This window comes from Scophthalmus maximus, chromosome 5 (assembly GCF_022379125.1).
Source record: "Scophthalmus maximus strain ysfricsl-2021 chromosome 5, ASM2237912v1, whole genome shotgun sequence".
NCBI classification, from domain to species: Eukaryota; Metazoa; Chordata; class Actinopteri; order Pleuronectiformes; family Scophthalmidae; genus Scophthalmus; species Scophthalmus maximus.
In genome coordinates, this window is record NC_061519.1 from 13,028,148 (window position 1) to 13,047,637 (window position 19,490).

Below are 19,490 nucleotides of genomic sequence, written 5' to 3' on the forward strand. Positions count from 1 at the left end.
CGAAGTCAACAGCGGAAGTGTCGTTCGGCTCTGCGACCTCCCCCTTTCCCACCGACACGCATTCGCCGGTCAGCTCGGCTCATTGTTTCTGCCCGTCCACCCCCCGCGCCACCGTCCGACCCCGCTGGGTTCACGTCCGCAGCTGGTGGCTGGTGGTTTATGATCGGCCGTTTGATCGGTGGTGTGTCTCAGAGGCTGCCGAGCTTGTTGTACCGGGTGTCGCTGATGATGAGGCCGCAGGTTGTGTTCGTGCTGGGCGGGCCTGGCGCCGGCAAAGGGACCCAGTGCGCCAAGATCGTGGAGGTACGACAGATGCCGACGAAACGACAATTAAATCGATCGACTGTTGTTGTTAGGAGTGCGCGCGTCGTGGTGTGAGTGGTGTCTGGTGCATTTTGATGGTGCCCGTTGATCACACGCGCGCCTTTTTACGAGGTAATGTCGAGATTCCCCTCACTTCCGGTTGTCCTCTAAGATGATCGAGTGTTACCCAGCTAGCTAGTTAGCACACATTGTGTACACTGTGTGTGCTGCCATACTCGCCGGTGTTGGCGTTTAGCGAGCTACAAGGGTACTAATACAATATCCACGACTTATAACCGACAGCTGAATCGACGAAGCACAAGTATAAACCCAACGCAGTGCTCGATTAGTTTGCCTGTGTAAATAAGAGCTCGAATGGAAATGCTGCTGGCCAGCAGTACAAACAGCCCGCAGGAGATGCCCGGTTGACGTCCCCCTTGTGATGTAACCTTATCACCGACTTATCTGTGCAGTTGTGTAATGGTCAGTGTGCATAACATCCACACATGTTAACACACACACACACACACACACACACACACACACACACACAGTGACATCTGTCTGCTGATCAGCCCTCTCCCATGTAGGTGTGCCGGATAAATACCCAGCATGCTTTACCCTGCAGATTACTGTTGGTCTCTACGTGGCACTTTTGTTTTCTTTGTTTTCGTTGTGTGTTCAGTGTGTTTCTGCAGGGATGCAGCCGCTGCATCGCGTGTTCACTGATCATTTGCAGTTCCTCGGCTCCTTGTGTTTTTATAGACATTGAGACACAAGTCAAGATCAGCGTGTGACAAACAGTGTCATTCAGCTGTCAGTTGTAAGGCGGGGAGGTGTCCTCACGAGTTAGATATTTAGTACTTTTTATAGCTCATTTATGCCAACGCCAGCTGGTATGGCAGCACATAAAGTTTAACACTTGTTCGTCTTAGAGGAGAACCGGAAGTCATACATGTTTATGTACTCTCTTCATGGTTGAATGGTTGAATTACCGTAAGTCGCTTAGGACAAAAGCGTCAGCTAAATCAGTGTAATGTAAGAATTCTGTTTTGTTCTGTTTTTCTGAAAGAGGAAGTCATGAATGCTCATGAAGCTGCTGCTCTAGTGTGTGTGTGTGTGTGTGTGTGTGTGTGTGTGTGTGTGTTTTACTCAAACAGAACTTTTATAAGTGAGACTTGATAACTACTACCGTTCACGGATGTTCATGGGTGTTGGCTGCTCCGCTTCAAGTATGGTGGTTAGTCCTGAGTGGCAGCTGTGCACAGAGGCTCTTTTCATTCTGTTCACAGGGACGGACTTTTCCTGGCTTGTAAACCAGGGTTTGGCCTGTGTGTAAAAGCTCTCCTCTTCTCTGTGGAGTTTTAGTTTTAATAGAAAATGTGTGCCAACCTTTTATAAGACTTGACTGTTACTTTCGCCTCACCTGAAATTCACTCGATGACTAACTTGCTGCTTTGTTTTAGTTTTTTCTTTTCCACATGAGGTCAACTTTTCATATTTGTCTTTCAGAACTACAGCTACACACATCTGTCAGCTGGAGACTTGCTGAGAGCAGAGCGAGCGAGAGAAGGGTCAGAGTTTGGACAGCTCATCGCCAACTTCATCAAGGAGGGCAAAATTGTCCCTGTGGAGATCACCATCAACTTACTCAGGAAGGTATGTGACAAATACTGCATTGATACACTAGGTTGGTTTTGAAACTTTTTCCAATGCCAGACTAGAAATCCACTCAAAGATGCCACACCTGATATTTACATGTGTAAATGTTTCTTAATATAATCTGTTACTGAATTTCAATTGTATATGTATGTCTATGTGCTTTCAATGTATATATATTGTACATTTCAATCCAATGCTGTTACGTTGTAGCCTGGCGTAGCCGGACTAGTAAGCATTTGAGTATTAGTCTGGGACCTCTTGGTTCATTTTCGATTTCCAAGAGGTGTTACCAACGAACACAGACCAAAACTGCCTCCGGGCGCAATTGGATAGACCTACTGTGGGAGCCAAGTAACACTGGCTAACACCTATTCTCAACCAATTTGCTAAATTGAATCCAAATTGGATTAAAAGTTATTGCTCGGACAGACAACACACACACTGCTTAGCACAAAGTAAAGTACACTGAATAGAACTTGTGTATAATTTCCCTTTTTAATGGTCGGTCTGAAGTAAGGTTCTGATTTGTTTTTTGTAGAATTAACTGTTTACAAGAATTCACATTTAGACCTAAGTTCATTCTGTTCCTGTTCCTTAAGGCGATGGAAGAGACGATGCAGAAGGACGCGAAAAAGTTCCGTTTCCTCATCGACGGATTCCCCCGCAACGAGGACAACCTTCAGGGGTGGAACACCGTCATGGACGGCAAAGCTGACGTCAAATTTGTGCTTTTCTTCGACTGCAGCAATGAGGTGGGTCTTGGAAACTAGAAAGTTGCAACCCCTTTAGCTGTTTTTGCTACATACAAAGTGCTGAGCTGATATACGAGGAGCCATTTTACACTGAGGACACAATCTCCATTGTGCACAGGTCTGCATCGACAGATGTCTAGAAAGGGGCAAGAGCAGTGGACGCTCCGATGACAACAGAGAAAGCCTGGAGAAAAGGTACAGTCCTGAATCACAAGCAAAATACGTGACTTCAGACCTTATCGCCATTGAATCCCAGATTTGATAGTGTACTTTGGTTTTTTAACGAGCTTAGTCGCTGCTGCTTTTACCGATCAATCTCGTGTACCGATTTCTTTCTGTCTGTAACAAAGTACACCAAACATATCGGATCAGTATAGATTTCTCTGACCCATTTCACTGACTGTCAGATACCTGCACGTGTGCTTTTGACCTAATTTGTGTCTCCCTGAGAGTCCCCTGTGTAATCTGACCCCGATTACCAGGATTTTTCTTCTTTGATGCAGAATCCAAACTTACCTACAGTCTACACGACCAATCATTGAACTGTATGAGAAACACGGCAAGGTGTGCACCGTAGACGCCTCTCGTTCCGTGGATGAGGTGAGTATATTAATATGTAGGGAAATGTGAATGGAGCATCTACACTGAACAAAATTATGAACGCAACACTTTTGTTTTTTGCCCCCATTTTTCATGAGCTGAACTCAAAGATCTAAGACTTTTTCTATGTACACAAAAGGCTTATTTCTCTCAAATATTTTACACAAATCTGTGTTAGTGAGCACTTGGGCTCACTAACACACTATTGTGGCCAGCCTAAGGAACACCTGTGCAATAATCATGCTGGCTTATCAGCATCTTGATATGCCACCCCTGTGAGGTGGATGGATTATCTCGGCAAAGGAGAAGTGCTCACTAACACAGATTTAGACAGATTTGTGAACAATATTTGAGAGGAATAAGTCTTTTGTGTAAATAGAAAAAGTCTTAGATCTTTGAGTTCAGCTCATGAAAAATGGGGGCAAAAACAAAAGTGTTGCGTTTATAATTTTGTTCAGTGTATGAACAGCACCAGTGGATTCCTGCAGGGACATTTGGATTACGGAAGTTAAATAAGCAAATGAAAACCACCACCGCTGAGTGTGACTGCCTGAGAGATCCTTCAATCAGCGTGACGAAACTTCATCATTCCACTTCCTCAGCTTCAACATTTCTTCACGGAAAAAGGCGTAGACAATGTAGAAAGTCCGATTTTAAAAGCAAGCAGAAGTTAGTTTTCCCAGCAACTCAGCTTCTTGTGCAGCTTAAAGCAGTTCTACACGAACTGCAGTACTGAAGGGGTTTACATGAAGGATTTGATTAAAGAAGAAGAAAAATAGAAACAACACAAGTTTGTTAGATTGTACATTTGAGGGTTTCGATCAGTACCACATTCAGGGTCAAACTCTAATCAGGAATTTTATTCTATTTGCCAACAAAGTCTTTAAAGGCAAATAAGAGGAGGAAAGGGCTTGTTCAGGCTCAGCAGCCATGAGTCATGCAGAAGGGAATACGCTGCATGTTTGAGCAGAAGTTTTCATCTGTTGTCCACTAGATACACTTAAAAAACACCTTAACAGAAAAACGTATCTTTTAAAATGGAGAGTCAATCGTTTTTCATCAGAAAAAGACACATTGCATCTGCCCGTGGTGTCAGACTTTTTGACACCAGAAGGCTCTTTTTCTTCGCTCACCTTAAATCAAGTTTAAGATAGATTTATATTTTATATTTTGCTGCTATCCACTTTTGCTCTTCATTCATCTCAAATTAAAATAAATATCCTTTTTTCTTTGTTTTATGTCAAAAACAGAATCTCTCAGGTTCTTGGACTGTTGGTCAGACAAAACAAGACATGGCCTTAGACTCTGAAAAACTGAGAAAGACATTTTCTCCCAGTTCACATAAATTAAAACATTTAGAAAATAATCAGATGATTAATTGCTAATAAAGGTAATTGTTAGTTAGTAATCGCAGCACATAACCATCAATCTATAGACCTCACCTTGAACTCTGGGAAACTGTCAGAGATTTCATGATCTTAACAATTCATCAACAACAAAAAAACATTCTTTTGCAGCTTTACAGATTTCAACATTGAAACTGCTGGTGTTTTTCCCTGTTGGAAGCTGTTTCTTAGTGTCACCTCATGTACAGATTCCAGCTGAGTTGAAATATGTGCAGCCCTCGGATTATTTATTGAAATTACTGTGCTGGAGCTGACAGACAGTCCTATGTTTGTTTCCTGTTGAGTGAGAGTTCCTTGTTTTTCTCTTCCAGGTGTTTGCTGATGTGAAAGCCATCCTAGACAAAGATGATTGAGTCATCGCCCGCTGCCAACAACATTCATTTACCTTTTATGTTTTTTTTCCTTTTATCCACTGCAAGTACACTATTATATTATGTCCATTCATAAGACCTGTTACTTTGGTTACTTATTTTTTGTTTTACATGTCTTTTATATTTGCTGCACTCTTTGTGAGTGTGTGTACAATATGTATTGGTGTGAGTGAGAAGTGGACACGCCTAGCAGCTACTTGTGATCAACTAGTTCACATGCAGAAGTATCACTATCTTTCATCATAGTCCGAGGCGTTTGAATAGGAACAAAATGTATTGTTATCTTAGAGAAACACTTTTTTTGTCAAAAACACAGTACTGATGTGCTTCATCATGGCCATGAATCCTAGGAGTAGTCATAATTCAGAGAAAGCATAGATAATAAAGGAACACAATGTCCAATCTGCACTGTATCTTCTTCAAGGAACAAGGATAAAGATAAAGAATTGGGGAAGAAATTGCGTTATTTTCCTTTCATTTCGCTGAGCTATACAGTTTGCGGTGTAGTTATTCTTCCCTGCATATTTTACTATATAAGTTTTGTGCTGTAGTCAAGCGCTTTATCAAATTAATTTCTGCACAAGAATTTACAAAACCACATGCAGTGTTAGCTTTCTGCCTGATTGTCCAGCAGATGGCGCTTGATGTCGCTGTTCAATTTGAAGCGGTTTTGTATTTTTGTTTTCAATTTCCAGTAAGTTCAATTTACAGATGATGAAACGTCAAATAAGCAAACAAATTCTTAACTTGCTTTGTTTGATTAAAGTAGTAAATTATAAATAATCAATAAATACAGACATAATCAAAAATACAAATAAATGTGGCTAATTGAGAATTAATTATAAAAAAAATGCAGAAATATATTTAAATATATATATATATATCTTTGACAACACCTAAGTAAATAATATTGTGTTTACTTCACTGGGTATTTACATATTTATAATGCATTTATTATTGTTTCTAATACCTTTTTTGTACATTCCATTGCTCTACATTTAATTATTGGTAAACTAGTCATCTTTTGTCTTCTGTAGAATGTGTCCCAATTCCCTTTACACAAATATAGGCCAATTGTTCTGCTAACGGAACCATCATGTCAGGTTAGTTTTATCTGTGGGAGAATTAATGATGATCCATCAGAATGTACAGCAGGGGGAGCCAGAGAGAAGGTTAAGCCTCCATGATATTTACACAAATACTTTAAAATTCAGTTGGAAACAATGAACAATGCCGTTGCAAATGCTGTGTTCTACATAATATACATTTTATTTTCATTTCATATATACATATATATGTATATATTCTTATTATACAATTAGCAGTTGCAAAGACACTTGCTGACATATTACTAATATTCCTGAGCATTTTAGCTTGAGGCCTGGTGTATCTGTATCTTATGAGCTATGTACAACAGATTTCATAACAACAGTACCTGACATGCATACAAATAACAACAGGGCAAAGTACCAAATGCAAAATGGCAAATGCATCAAAAAAGCAGCTTATATCTACCGAGGCTTCTGTATTACCAAACTGAAAATGCATTAATGGTTAGTCTGACAAAAGAAAAGTGTGAACGTAAGACACTATGAATACACTGATACATATAAGTGCACTATAATACATAAGGTTGGTTAAAATACAATCTTTAATGATCCCTTGGCGACACTGGATCACTGCAGCACCAAAATGAAAAAAAACAGACTATAAATAAGAATTTAGCAGGTGCTGGACATTTTCAACAGGTCCAAAACATTTTAAGTAGAAATATATGAAAAGTATGAAAATATATGGATCACAGCATTATGGTTATGTGCAAAATACGAACAAGAGCCTAGAAATGATTGGGGGAAAAATATGCACATTGCAATTTTATAAATTGCAAAATAACAAGCCCTTGTGATATTGACGATCAGTGAGGCTCACTGTGCGTGACACGAACAAACATAACATAAATATACTTGTACTCTGCCAGCAGATGGCAATCTGGAAATATATATTATCTTATTTACAAAAATAGACTAATGAAAATAACTGCATAAACTGTGACCACATTATCGGGGGAAATTCATACCAATAATCAAAAGCAAAACTGTAACAGTGATTCTCAATCCCAGTGAGGGAGAGGACTGTCCTTCAAGGCTGACATTCACTTAAGTGATTTGCAAAATACAGAAAATCCTGCTCAGATTCACATTCAAAATGTGTATTCTGTTGTTACACATTCACAACGGAAGCATGAACTTCTACAATCTTACACCAAGAGCTACCAAATACTGAAGAGCTTACACCAAGTGTTGTGCATCATTTACAAATGCATATATATGTATCCATGTTTATCTGTATTTAGAAAAAGAAAAAAACATCCCGTGACAACATGGTGGCCAATGCAAAAACATGAATAAAAAGACATCGGAGGACAGTAGCAGGCTCAGCAGGAGTTCACCATGTTGCTGGGAGTCCTGCGATACTGAGCCTTGGTGTTTGTGACCGCACCGTGCTTCTGCCGGAGGTGAAGCCTCAGCTGACTCTTGTGTCTGAAGTGGAGGTCACATTTTTCACACTGCGGAAAAAGGAAACAAATTAAAAGTTGAATCAGTTTGCACATAGGAAGTCCAACTGAGGAGACGACGAGGATAAGTCGGCTTACATGATAAGGCTTCTCTCCGGTGTGAATGCGCATGTGGCTCTTGAGCGTCTGAAGGTGGCGGAAGTGTGTTCCACAGATCTCACAAGGGTACGGCTTCTCTCCTGTGTGGATTAACACATGGGCACGAAGGTGGGCCACCTGGAGGGAAAATTAACAACAAAAAAAATTAAATACATAAAGACACATGACACATGCAAAGCTTGAATGGAAATGTGGCTGTTTTTTCTGTTCTTACCTGGACAAATCGGGAACCGCACGTCTCACACTTGTATGGCTTTTCTCCCGAGTGGATCCGGGTATGAGTTTTGAGGTTGGCTGGTCGGTTAAACTGAGCACCACAGATGTTGCAGTGGTACGGTTTGGCTCCTGGAAGATAAGATCAGCATGGCGGTGCAATGAATTACACAGTCATACATCTACAAAAATTCAAAAAAGGACATAATGACCTTACGAACATTATTACTCACCAGTATGAACGGTCTTGTGGCTGGCCAGGTTGCCTTTGTAGCGGAATGCTGCCTGGCAGCAGTCACACTTGTATGGCTTGTCACTGTGGACCTGCACCATGTGGTCTCTGAGGGAATCTTCATCTGTGAACTTGAAGTCACAACCGTTGCAGAAGTAGGTGTTGTTTTCTGTGGAAAGAAGTATTAAGTAAAAACCTCAGGGCATTTTTTTTACTCATAAATAACCCTTCCAAGTTATTTGTTTATTTTTATCCATCCAAATATTTTCTCTATCTGAGAAAGTGGACTCCACTGTGTATATACTCTATATATTGGCACAATAGTATGTCACTTTAGGTTTGCTCTTACCACAGCTGGAGGGGGAGAACTCTAAGTGTAGTTTGGTAGTGTCGTCTCTGCTGTATGAGTCAGGAGAAAGGTGACCCATCTCAGTGCCCTGAGGGCTGTCACAGCCACAGGAGGAGCATCTGCGGTGGCTGCACACAGGATGAAGACAACAAAGTTATATTTCACAAAACTTATGGCGGGTCTAATTTTATTGTATTGTCCGTGTAGTTTTACCTGATGCTGCTGCAGGTACTGCTGATGCAGCTGTCAACACACTGAGACTGGGGGCTGTCTTCTCTGTGTTCGCTGGCCCCCTCGTCTGACTGGACCCCGCTGTCCCCGCCTGCTCCGACACTCCTGCAGGGGCTCGGCATAGGGGGCATGGATGTGGCTTCTGCGTTGCCTCCCTGAGACTCTTTGTCATTTTCGTCGGGGGTTTGATTCATGACAATGAACTTGTACTTCTTCCAGTTGCGCGCCTTGGTGTCTTTCGGGCAGTCTGGGGTCTGTTTGAGGCTCAGGGCTGCATTTCTGCTGCTGCTCGACTCGGTGGGCGAGTTCGGCTGGCAGTCAGATCTGAGCGGGCTTTGAGGACTACAAATCACGCCTTTGCTGAAGCCCGGACACAACCTCAGGAAGCTGGTTGGCGGGTGCTGGATGTTTTCCTCCTCCATGGGAGCAGCAGGTCCGTGATGGCTCCCATGGACTCCTGCTGGTTGGATGATAGAGGCGGGGCAACCGGGGTGTGATGGCACCAAGTGGGAGATGATGGTGGTGGAGCCACTGTGAGCCATGTTGGTGATGGGTACCTGCGAGCATCGTTTTTGGGGCAAAGACCCACCTCTGGGGAGGGAGCCTTCCAGCTTCCCAGCAGGGACATGAACGTCTCCGTAGACATGATAGGAGCCAGATGTGTTGATACCCCTGAAAACATTGGGGATGCTGCCCTGGCACTCCTGGAGAGGGGATGTGGTTGACGTGTGGTTGTACCTAAAGTCTGATTCTTTATCAGCGACGGGCGTCACAGCAGGGATCTCCTCAGCAAGATGGGGTGAGTTGGTGTGTACCTCACTCGTCTGCATGTTCTGAGACTGATGCCTATGAAAACATATTCAACTCCAAGTCAGTTTCCCTCAATTTTTACCAAGACAAGAGAATGAGTCCTATCACATTATCAGCTGTCTTTTACCTGGACTTGATGAACCTGTGGCAGGTGTCGACCACGTGTTCCATCTGTAGATAGATGGCTGTGTTCATGGTGACCAGAACCAAACTGTCCTTAAGGTTAAGACAGGACGTGTACATGAAATCCAGCAGGATGGAGAAACCCATGGGGTCCACTTTGGGGTCTAAGCTGATGGCTCCGAGGTCTGCATTGTCTGTGTCCATGAACACGGAATAAAAGAGGCCACTGTAAGAGAGCAAAAGTAACGTGTTTTATCATCTGTAAAGATAAGATTACACAACTGTGGATCAGTTCCAGGATGGTTCAGCAAACTCAATTGAATGAAATATCGCATAATTCTAGTTCTTGATTGGACAGGCTGAAGAAAAAAAACAAACATATATAGGTATTCATGCTGTTGAACTCCATGATGGTGCGTACCTGCAGGCCACCAAGATGGCCTTGTGAGCGCGGAAATGCTGCCCGTCCACCTGTATGGTGACATCGGTCAGGAGGTTCCTGCTGCGGAGGCGGTTAAAGTTGAGCAGGACGTCGCCTGCATGTCGCGTGAATTGAATACAGCCATCTGCAGTCGTGGCCATGCTGTCGCAATCTGAACCAGGGGGGGAAAAAAATCATGGATAATGTGTGAATTATTATATTATCTGTTACCCCCAGCAAAATAAAGGCACATTTGAGATGTACACACCAAAATAACATTGTGTGTATAGTGGAACTAATATCAAACTCCACTACGTGTTATGTTACATCACTTCACCATCAAATAATAATAATAATAATAATAAATGTACAATAAAGAAATCAAAACCCAAAGCATTCAGACAACATTAGAGATAAGGTTTATGGGACAGCGAGGAAAAACGAAATCCATTCAAATTTTTAAAAAATCCCACACCAGCCAACTATGCACACTCACACACTAGATTCTTATTATTAATAGGTCACCAGCTCATGTGCTTCTCTACAACAAGCCTCCTCCTCCTGTCGTCAGGGTCGAACAGCAACAGGTTTTTGAAACCCAAAGTGTCTTGACCGTGTTCGGTCACAAGGTGGCGCCACCGCCAGCAGAAAGGGAAGAGGGTGCTGACAGAGTCGTGCCTCGCGTCTCTATTTGTTTTTTGAACAATATGGCTTTTTTTTCTCCAAGCGAGTTATTTAAAAACTCGGGACAAAGTTTATCATCAATTTTGCGGTTCACAACAAATACAAAAAAACCCCGATTAAAATGTATTTATTTGTTTATTTACGAACTACTGTGAAAACTACCGCAGCGGTGCAGGGCTGACGGAGCGAGTGGAGTCTGTCCGTTTTTCCAGCCGCCTGCCTGAGAGGCAGCGGGCCAGGCGCTGGCAGCCTGCAGCCTGCAGTTGTAAACGTGTTCGACGTCGAGCACATTCCGTCCTGGCTGCGCAGATTAGGTTGCCAGTACACAGCGAGGTTTCCTGTTCCCCTCGCGTAAGCACGAACCCGTCCCGTTTAACCCATGAACACGGCTCCCACTGGCCCCGGCCCCCCGGCCCCCGGCCCCTCCGGTCGTGTGCGAGCCGCGGACGTCGGGACTGAACGGAGCCCTGGTCGGATGTGATATAGTGAAGTGATTAGTTGCTTCGCTGCGCAACTTCGGCCGCGAGCCAGCGAGCAGGCCGGCGCAGGTCCGGCCGAGTTTGAGAGGATTTGGGGGGGGGGGACTCTGGTGTCCTCGACTGCCCCGCACTTTAATTGTTCTTTAAGAAATGTGAAAAGTCTTTCGCGACTTTGCCGCTCGACTCGGGCTCATGTCGAACGCGCCTTCGCCAATGCGCGTTCGCGGACACTCCGCGAAGTGGAGGCGTTGTTGCTCGTCGACGGAGAAATGCGCAGACGAGAACCTGAGCCGCGAACCGGACCGACCGGTCCTGTCGCGCCACCTCGGCCGCACACGTGCCCCGCTTTCCCGACATGAACGTCGAGAACACGAAGCATAAGATCTCCAGTGAACACAACAGGCCCCAGTTCGTCGCTCGACACCGGAGGTGAGCGCAGCGCGTCTCCGCCTCGCCACAACACTCGGAGGAATAAGTGGCACAGTTCAGCCAAATCAAAGCGCACACGCCGGAGGCGCGCTTCCGCCTGACACGCGGAACGAACACTGACGCGCAGCTGTCAAATGCTACTTGCTACTTGAACACTTCTAGGTCGAACAAATCACGAATCATTTTTAAAAGTTCTGAAAGCTAAACACCCGTCCTGCCCCGTCCAGCCCAGGCCGCAGCCGCGCGGCCATCTGCTCCACTCCACTATGACTTCTGACCCAGTGCTGAGAAAATGGGAAGGAAGAAAAAAAAATGTCACCTTGTAAAAGTTTCCTCGAAACTCTGTGCATATCCAGTTCTGAGAATCCAGTTCTAAGAAACACGGGAGCTCAATTCTCGGAAATTTAACAGAGGACCGTACCACCGTCCCCGGGGCGGGGGAGCCCGGCGCCGCCATGCGCCTCCTTTCACCCCCGCGCCGTCCGCTGTCGTCGACGGTGACACACGGGCACCCGACAGCCGTCAGCATTGATACACATTTGCGCGTTTATTGCGGAATAAATTGGAGATTTGAGCGGTTGTTTGGTCGGGTGTATTTCCCCGCTCCGTGTTGTTGTCTCCGCGAAGTGGACGGCTCCAGATCCAGGGTCAGCTGACCGAGTTATAAATACCGTAGGGAACATGAGAACATGTTGTCTCCGTGAACCTGCGCGAGGTCCCGCGGAAAAGTTATGAAAAGTCAGCGTCTCGTCCACTAATTCAATATAGAAGGTTCATAATCACGAGCGAGCCGCGTTCCTCTTCCTCCGAGAACAGCGGCCATGTCTCCTCTGCTTTAAACAAGGAATATCACTGTGCTCGGAAGGGAAGCGTTCATGAAATATTTGTGTCAATGTTTCATTTGTTTTACTGCATGTACACGAGTTAGTTTGCTGTGAACACTCGACCAGCCTTCCAGGAAAATCTACAGTACTTATGGTTTATTGTAAATTATGTCAAACCCCGAGGGTGTGTGTGTGTGTGTGTGCGTGTGTGTTTGTGTGCGTGTCTTTGTGTGCGTGTGCAAGAGTGTGTGTGTGTGTGTGAGTGTGTGTGTGTGTGCCTGTGTGTGCGTACAAAAGTCTATGTTCCCACAACATCCCTACCCATGTATTAATCTGGGTAACACTAAGACACTTATCAGTGTGAGAGTGAACAAACCTGACACTAACTGTGTGCATGTGTAGGTGTGGATAAAACAATGCCGATGATAAGATCACTGAGAACAGACAGTGTATCATGGTCCTTGATGTATCTGACCACTGAGTCATCTGGTTAATGGCACAGCACCTAATTATTACATCTTTATGATGTATCTGTAACAATGTCTGTCCTTCTTCAAGTTAAGTGGTTGGTTCCTTGGTAACAGCTCAGGATTTTTCTCTTTTTGTGTGTGTGTGTGTGTGTGTGCCTTATGTAACATGTTACCTTAATGTATTCTGTAACCTATTCATCATATGCTGCCTGTTAAATGTCATCTGGAAATATGGAGAGCAGCCTTTTTCTTTAGCTTTGTGCATGCGATCAAACAAACTGTGGAATATTATTCATTACCATTGTGTTTTGAACTACTGAAACGATGAACATGAAATAATCCTTGTGTTGACTACACATAGAACATCATTATTTTCTACTTTACTCCCCTGTTTAGTTAAATGTTGTTGTTTTTTTAAATGCATTCTGCTGGCATCACCTCTTCACTCTCACCAGTGAGCTGCAGTGAGGATTTGTTGAACCAACAGTCAGGCAACATCAACCATTCACTGGGAGGGAAAAAACAAAAAAACAGATCTACGATAATCCAGAACTGGAGCGAGTACACTGTGACTTTACTGGAGACGGTGTTCGTCACAGAAATACAAACAAATCAGTGTGAGCTCGGGGAAAATAACATTTTGATTTTAGATTTGATCACAGACTTCGGACGTGATGCAGCATTTTCCACACTTTTATTTGTATACACAAATAATGCATGTTCACACACATGTATTGATATTTAAAGGTAATATTAAGCAACATTAAACACAACTAATAGTAAGGAGTAAGTGCTTAAATTATCAGCCGTCCTCCCTCCCACACAAATCAAATAGAGTTCCTGTCATTTTCCCGCTGTGTTGCAGAAAAAGTCTCACATTGAATCTTTATGTGCAGTGCAGCTCAACAGGTCTAATTACAGCTGTTCAGGTGGCTATGACAACTGGTCTATTTCAGTATTCACTCTGGTTGTTTTCCCCCTGCGGTTTTCTTTAGTGGCCCAAAGTTTCTGTGGGTTGTTCATCTTCACATCCTTTGCAAGAGGCGATGGTTTCAGGTCTGAACGAGGGGAGGCAACACTTGTTCTGTCAGTAGGAGAGCCTAAGCAGAAGACAAACCTCGGCTTCTTCGGTTTGCTTGTTTATTCACAGGCCAGAGGATGCATAGATTTGATACGTCAGTCTTTTCCTGTCTTACATCAGAATCTTCAACTTCACATTGGGGTTTGCCGCGGTGCAAGAGCAGATAAGCTGGAGCAGAAGTGACACGTGTCAATGAACAAACTGCTGTGTGTCGTACATAGATGTACATTTAATAGCACAAATATAGTGCCGTGGGTTTTTGTAGAATAAATGTCTGCCAGTCAGTATTCAAAACATCCCCACAAACAGTCTGAAAAACGAAAAATATGTTATTCCTGTTGGCCACAGAGATAAACCCCATTTTGTAAACTGGGTTAAATGTTTCCTTTTAAAGCAAGTAGAGAACCACACCAATGATTTTACTATTGCTCTTCCATAACGTTGTGGGTCTCACCTGACGCTGATTTTAAAAAAGGGCACTCTAAATGGAAGCACCAGAGACTGAGATATCTAGACTTTTTGTCCCTTTGTAGGTCAAGTTTGAAAAGTACACATTTCCCATAATGCAACCTGATAGTGTCCTTCTTTGGGGCCTCCCTGTCGGGTGAATTTGAGTAATCATGCGTTCCTCGTAAGATCTTATTTACCGAGTTGTAGTTGTACATGTGCTTTGAAGTCGGAATGTGGAAAACAAACATGGATGCTGTAAACAAAATGTATTGTTGTATTTATGTATTTAGATCATTTAAACAACACCTTGACACCTCTTTACAATATTTGCTAAGTAACAAAGAGCAAAGAAAAAGGATCAGGTGTTACAGGCATATATGTATTTTTTTTTCTAACTTTTTTTCTAACAACAAACCATTACAACTTAGTACCATATTTAAAATTAAATGTGAGCAAAAACTTGATTTGCAATACATAGATTTGCACCATTAATCAAAGGTTTTCACCGATCAACCAAACGCCTGCTCTTTCCCATCCTGTCTGTGTATGGTGCCAGCAACTCATGTACCAACATTTTTGAGCTGTTGTTCCAACTTGAAGGTGGAGTTCACGTGAATATTCCCAGTTGGAAACTATTTTTTTTTTCCTGTTATTCCGACACCGTTTGAATGCACTTAATCTCCACATCTTTCTTCACTCCTCCAGCTTGTAGACTTTCTCTCATACATTTCTTTTCTCTGAGATGACCTTGCTGACATGACGATGAAAACACAAAAGTTGCAGAAAAATCAACCAGAAATATATTTTTCTTTCTCATTATGTTTGTCTGTTCCCCAAACATCAGCCAGACTTCTTTTCTTGTTTTCTGCAAGGCCCATTTGAGGAATGCACGTCATGAAAACAACACTCCATAGCCTTTTGCCAACCAACCCTGGAACTTATTTGCTACTGTTCCTCCTCTCTCCTTAACCCCCGGTTAAAGAAGCTGTGCTATGTGTTAACAAGCGCTCCCCACCCCTTCTCATGAACTCCACTGACCCGGGGCCTAGACAAAGACGGATATCAACGTGCCTGTCCCAAAACATGACCCAGGCACATGGTTGCCTGACAGGGATCAAAGGTCACATCAGAAAAATATGACTCTGGAACTAGTTCAGTCTTCACAGATGCTCAGCCTGAGGGAGAAAGAGGGAGGCACTAATTTCCATTAAACTAGGATCATGCCCTTGAATTTGGACAGCAGCGTGCGCACGACAAAAAATACCTTTCAAGATCTTTGTGCTAGCGAGATACTCAGACTGCTGTAATGTCTCACAACAAAATTACCACAGAGAGGCAAAAAATTTATCAAAAGTTTGTTAATGATCCAAATGCTTAAGAGTAAAACAAAAAAACTCCTGACTCCTTGATTTACAGCACAAAGCTTATTGTCATTCGTCAGCAGCTGTCGATAAGTGGACACTGCACGCAAACCACGAAACACTGAATATGGAAAGTCCATGTGATCTAAACATAGTGACCTTTGAACTACTTTCATTCAGCATGCATGGAACTTACTGAGAGGTATGTGTTTAAACTGCAAGTGGACCGAACCTCTGGTGACCCTGACGCATCAAGTATACTGTGGGGCCAAGCTGCCAATAATGTGTTGTACTGTACAGATACGAGGACGTCAGCTCTTTTCATAGCATGGAAGGTATTTTTTACCATAAGTGTGAAAATACTGAAGTGAGAATAATGACTTTTGAGTGAACAGAAAGACAAAAAGTGAAAATGAGCTAACATGAAATAAGAGCAGCACACACGTATTAGTCTTTATCATTTATTCTTTTTCTTTTAATAAGCTACTTGAACAATTGGGCAACATTGGGCAACTGTAACAGGCACTTCCTAGGCACAGCGTGAGACAGTGTAAGACCAATCCTGATGACGTTCAGGTCTAAGAAAGGCACTTTTTGAGTTACATCACCGATCAGTATGACTTAAGAGCAGGCGGCCCTCTGACATGCAACAGTAAACCACCTGCGGCAACATAACAGTTTCATGTTCTAAAGTGTCCCGTAAAACATAAGGAAGCTTATGAAACCTTATCTGCCCATGCAGTGTATTGGGGCTGAATATTTTAAACAAGTTTCATATTAGAATAAAAATGAAGTATAGTTTGCCTGTTCGTCATCAAACAGGAAATGTTCATTACTTTCTGTGGTTTCCACAGCCAGACACAGCACCAGAGAAGGGGTCTGTTTCATTATAGATCATCAAGTTTCCTCTCAGCATTTAAAGTATGACGTTTTACAAATGATGTGTTTTGTATTCCTACTTTGTATTGGTGTTTTGTATTTTTTCTGTGACTTGCGTACAGGGTCCATCTCATCTTCTTTTTGTCGACTCCTGAGCTTTCGTTGTTGTTACAGGTGCACAAAGAATTTGAGCTGGAAGGAATTCAGAGCATTGCTGTTCCATCGTCCTTCAACTGAGCGAAAAAATAAAAAGGAGCAATGGATCGAAAAGACTAGAAGTTGGTGAATTATGGTTCATCACGCGAGTTAACTGAAACTAACAAGTCATTAACATTCAAAATATTCATTTAGATTTAGCACTTCCACCATTAAAATGAGCTCCCGATAGTGTTTTCTGTAAGCAAAAACAGGCCAGTTCGATCTTTGACCAAGATAAATCACAATATTTGGATCATCTCATTCAGCAACTCATGTCCTTGTGGTCCAACTTTGATTAAAATGCTCAGAGGGGATACATGAATGGTGGCTTTGTTGCACCAAACCAGAGAATGCATCCTCAGTTGTAAGTGGCTAAATGGATTGTGCATGCAGAGGAAAGGTTAACTATGACGGCCACACTGTGTATTAAATCATGTGGATCACTGTCTGAGGGCTTGTCAAGACATCAAGCTGTTGACAACACAAACAAAATCAGTTAAAAGAACATATAGTAATACATCAATGAACAGATTAAGATTTGTCGTCAGCCCGAAAGGTCTGGCATTTCTTTTCTCTACATTTCTTTCTTTTTGTATTTTCTTTTCTTTGCTTTTAACTTTGTTTTTAATCCTGTGAAGCTTTTCGCAAGCTTGTTTTCAGTATGTGTCATGAGAAAAGGAGATTATTATCATGATTCCAACGGTGCCAAAGGTTTGATGTTGATCAGCAGCCAATTCGTGGGAAAAGAACATAACGTTTTCATTGAAGGGGGGAATTGAGCACGGTCTACGTCGACAATATGGAATGAGAGGTAATAAATGTAAACACACATCGCAACACTCTACCTCTCACTACATGTTATCTGTGGAAAAGTACCGGAGTGCGCTGTGTCACCATGGGAGATTCCACTGTTGTTTTACAGCAAAGCCCCGGGGAGAAGAGTGGTGGTAGACAGGGCTGCGCAGAAACAAGAGGTGTGGTGTGTCTGTGTGTGAGTGTGTGTGTGTCTGTGTGTGTGTGTGTTGGGGGGGGGGGGGGGGGGGAGGCCTCTGCAGGAATTGCCTTAGATTAGGATGTTTTATGTTTATAGGAGTTGCCATATTGTCCCTTTGGGATAAGATGTGCCTTGAGACAGTCACCATTCTGATAACAAACCTGATGTTTTTTTTGTTCTTGGTAAAGACTTTATTTTTTACTGTGACAAGAAATGTCTATGTATGTGATACGCTGAACTGTCATGCACCAAGGGAAAAAGCAAAAAAAAACTTCAATTACTACAAACCTGATATGACTTTTTGTGACCTAGACCTTGTCTCCCCCTCCGCTGTTGGTATAATACCGAAATGCTTCTTCGGTACTTTTAGGCTTCTTGGTTTGGCTGTCGGCATGTGAGCTGGACCAAGAATCTTCCCTGTCGACAGATATGAAACTCATACATTCAAGTAAGGACAATTGGGGCTCATCAAGTTCATTCTTTTATTCACCACCGTGAACACCAAGAAGAACCTCAGCCAGCTTTCGTCAAACATCCGTGCGCAGTTAGTGTTTTTTTCTTCATCAGCTACCGTAGAGCAGCCGGTGGGACAACAAGTGGATGAAGAAAATTAAATGAGGGATGATGATGATGTTCACCTCATCAACAGACGAAGACTCGACACCAGGCAGCTCCCAGGGGTCACCGTGGAAGTGAATGCTAACAGAATGTTGCTGTGTGCGTGCGTGTGTGTGTGTGTGTGTGTGTGTGTGTATGTGTGTGTGTGTGTGTGTGTGTGCGCGTGCGTGCGTGTGTGTCTGCAGTCATGAAACATTTGTAGTTTGTTATTTGTGGGTCAATGTTGCAGTTGCACACATTTAAAAGGAGAAAGAAAAACCCTGCCTGCAGCTTGTGTTTGTCTAGTTGTGTATCACCACCACACATTGTCTTCATCTGTAGCAATGAGAAACGCCAGCAGTCAACCAACCAGTTAGGTGGACATTCAGTGATTATCACCTTGTTTGATTGAGAAGATAGGTTACTGTGATGAGGAGGATATTGGCAATTTTAACTAACTTTTTTATGTATATATCTGACTCTGATTTCTGAATGTTTGTGTGGCCTGTGGCTCTATCCTTCTGTTTCCTCAACAATCTGGTGTTGTACCAATTTGTCAAGAACCTGTTTGATTTGACCTCTTCGTCCCAGAGATAACTGCAAAAACACAACACACAGGCAAAGAGGGCAGCTGTGACAATGTCAAAGAAATATAAACAGTGGCTGCTGGGTGAATTTGGACAGTAGCCTGTTTTTTTTGTGCACGTTTGCTCAATATTTTGTAAACAATGCAGGACACTCTAATCATATGGGGCTGCAAAGACAAAAGAAGAAGCAAAAAGCAAAAAAGTGTTGAAGATAAAAATCCAGTACACAACACTCTACCTTAACTGACTGCAGAGGACCATTAGCTACAGCCTATTTTTATGTAGACAGCAATGTCCAATTTCAAATATG

The 19,490-nt window shown here is 42.9% G+C and overlaps 2 protein-coding genes and 1 long non-coding RNA gene across 5 annotated transcripts; 2 read left to right on the forward strand and 1 right to left on the reverse strand.

Annotated features, from left to right (window-relative positions):
- Nucleotides 1–29: 29 nt before the first annotated feature.
- cmpk (cytidylate kinase) lies at nucleotides 30–5,498 on the forward strand. Its single transcript, XM_035633048.2, has 6 exons — nucleotides 30–303; nucleotides 1,816–1,962; nucleotides 2,565–2,717; nucleotides 2,836–2,912; nucleotides 3,221–3,317; nucleotides 5,035–5,498. The coding sequence occupies exons 1-6, from the start codon at nucleotides 160–162 to the stop codon at nucleotides 5,074–5,076; spliced, it is 660 nt and encodes a 219-aa protein (XP_035488941.1). The 5' UTR covers nucleotides 30–159; the 3' UTR covers nucleotides 5,077–5,498.
- Nucleotides 5,499–6,337: 839 nt separating this feature from the next.
- Nucleotides 6,338–12,217, reverse strand: bcl6ab (BCL6A transcription repressor b). 3 transcript variants are annotated; one of them, XM_035633040.2, is made up of 9 exons: nucleotides 12,059–12,217; nucleotides 10,148–10,319; nucleotides 9,731–9,952; nucleotides 8,776–9,639; nucleotides 8,563–8,690; nucleotides 8,215–8,382; nucleotides 7,983–8,113; nucleotides 7,748–7,885; nucleotides 6,338–7,660 (listed from the first exon to the last, which is right to left on the reverse strand). In XM_035633040.2, the coding sequence occupies exons 1-9, from the start codon at nucleotides 12,087–12,089 to the stop codon at nucleotides 7,529–7,531; spliced, it is 1,986 nt and encodes a 661-aa protein (XP_035488933.2). In that variant the 5' UTR covers nucleotides 12,090–12,217; the 3' UTR covers nucleotides 6,338–7,528. The 3 variants fall into 3 exon arrangements, with proteins under 3 accessions (XP_035488933.2, XP_035488934.2, XP_035488936.2); XM_035633041.2 differs by lacking the exon at nucleotides 12,059–12,217 and adding an exon at nucleotides 10,673–12,027; XM_035633043.2 differs by lacking the exon at nucleotides 12,059–12,217 and adding an exon at nucleotides 10,644–12,027.
- Nucleotides 12,218–17,562: 5,345 nt separating this feature from the next.
- On the forward strand, nucleotides 17,563–19,257 carry LOC118311169. The gene is made up of 3 exons (XR_004793918.2): nucleotides 17,563–17,813; nucleotides 17,925–17,976; nucleotides 18,367–19,257. It is a non-coding gene; the product is annotated as an uncharacterized LOC118311169 (long non-coding RNA).
- The last annotated feature ends 233 nt before the right edge of the window (nucleotides 19,258–19,490 follow it).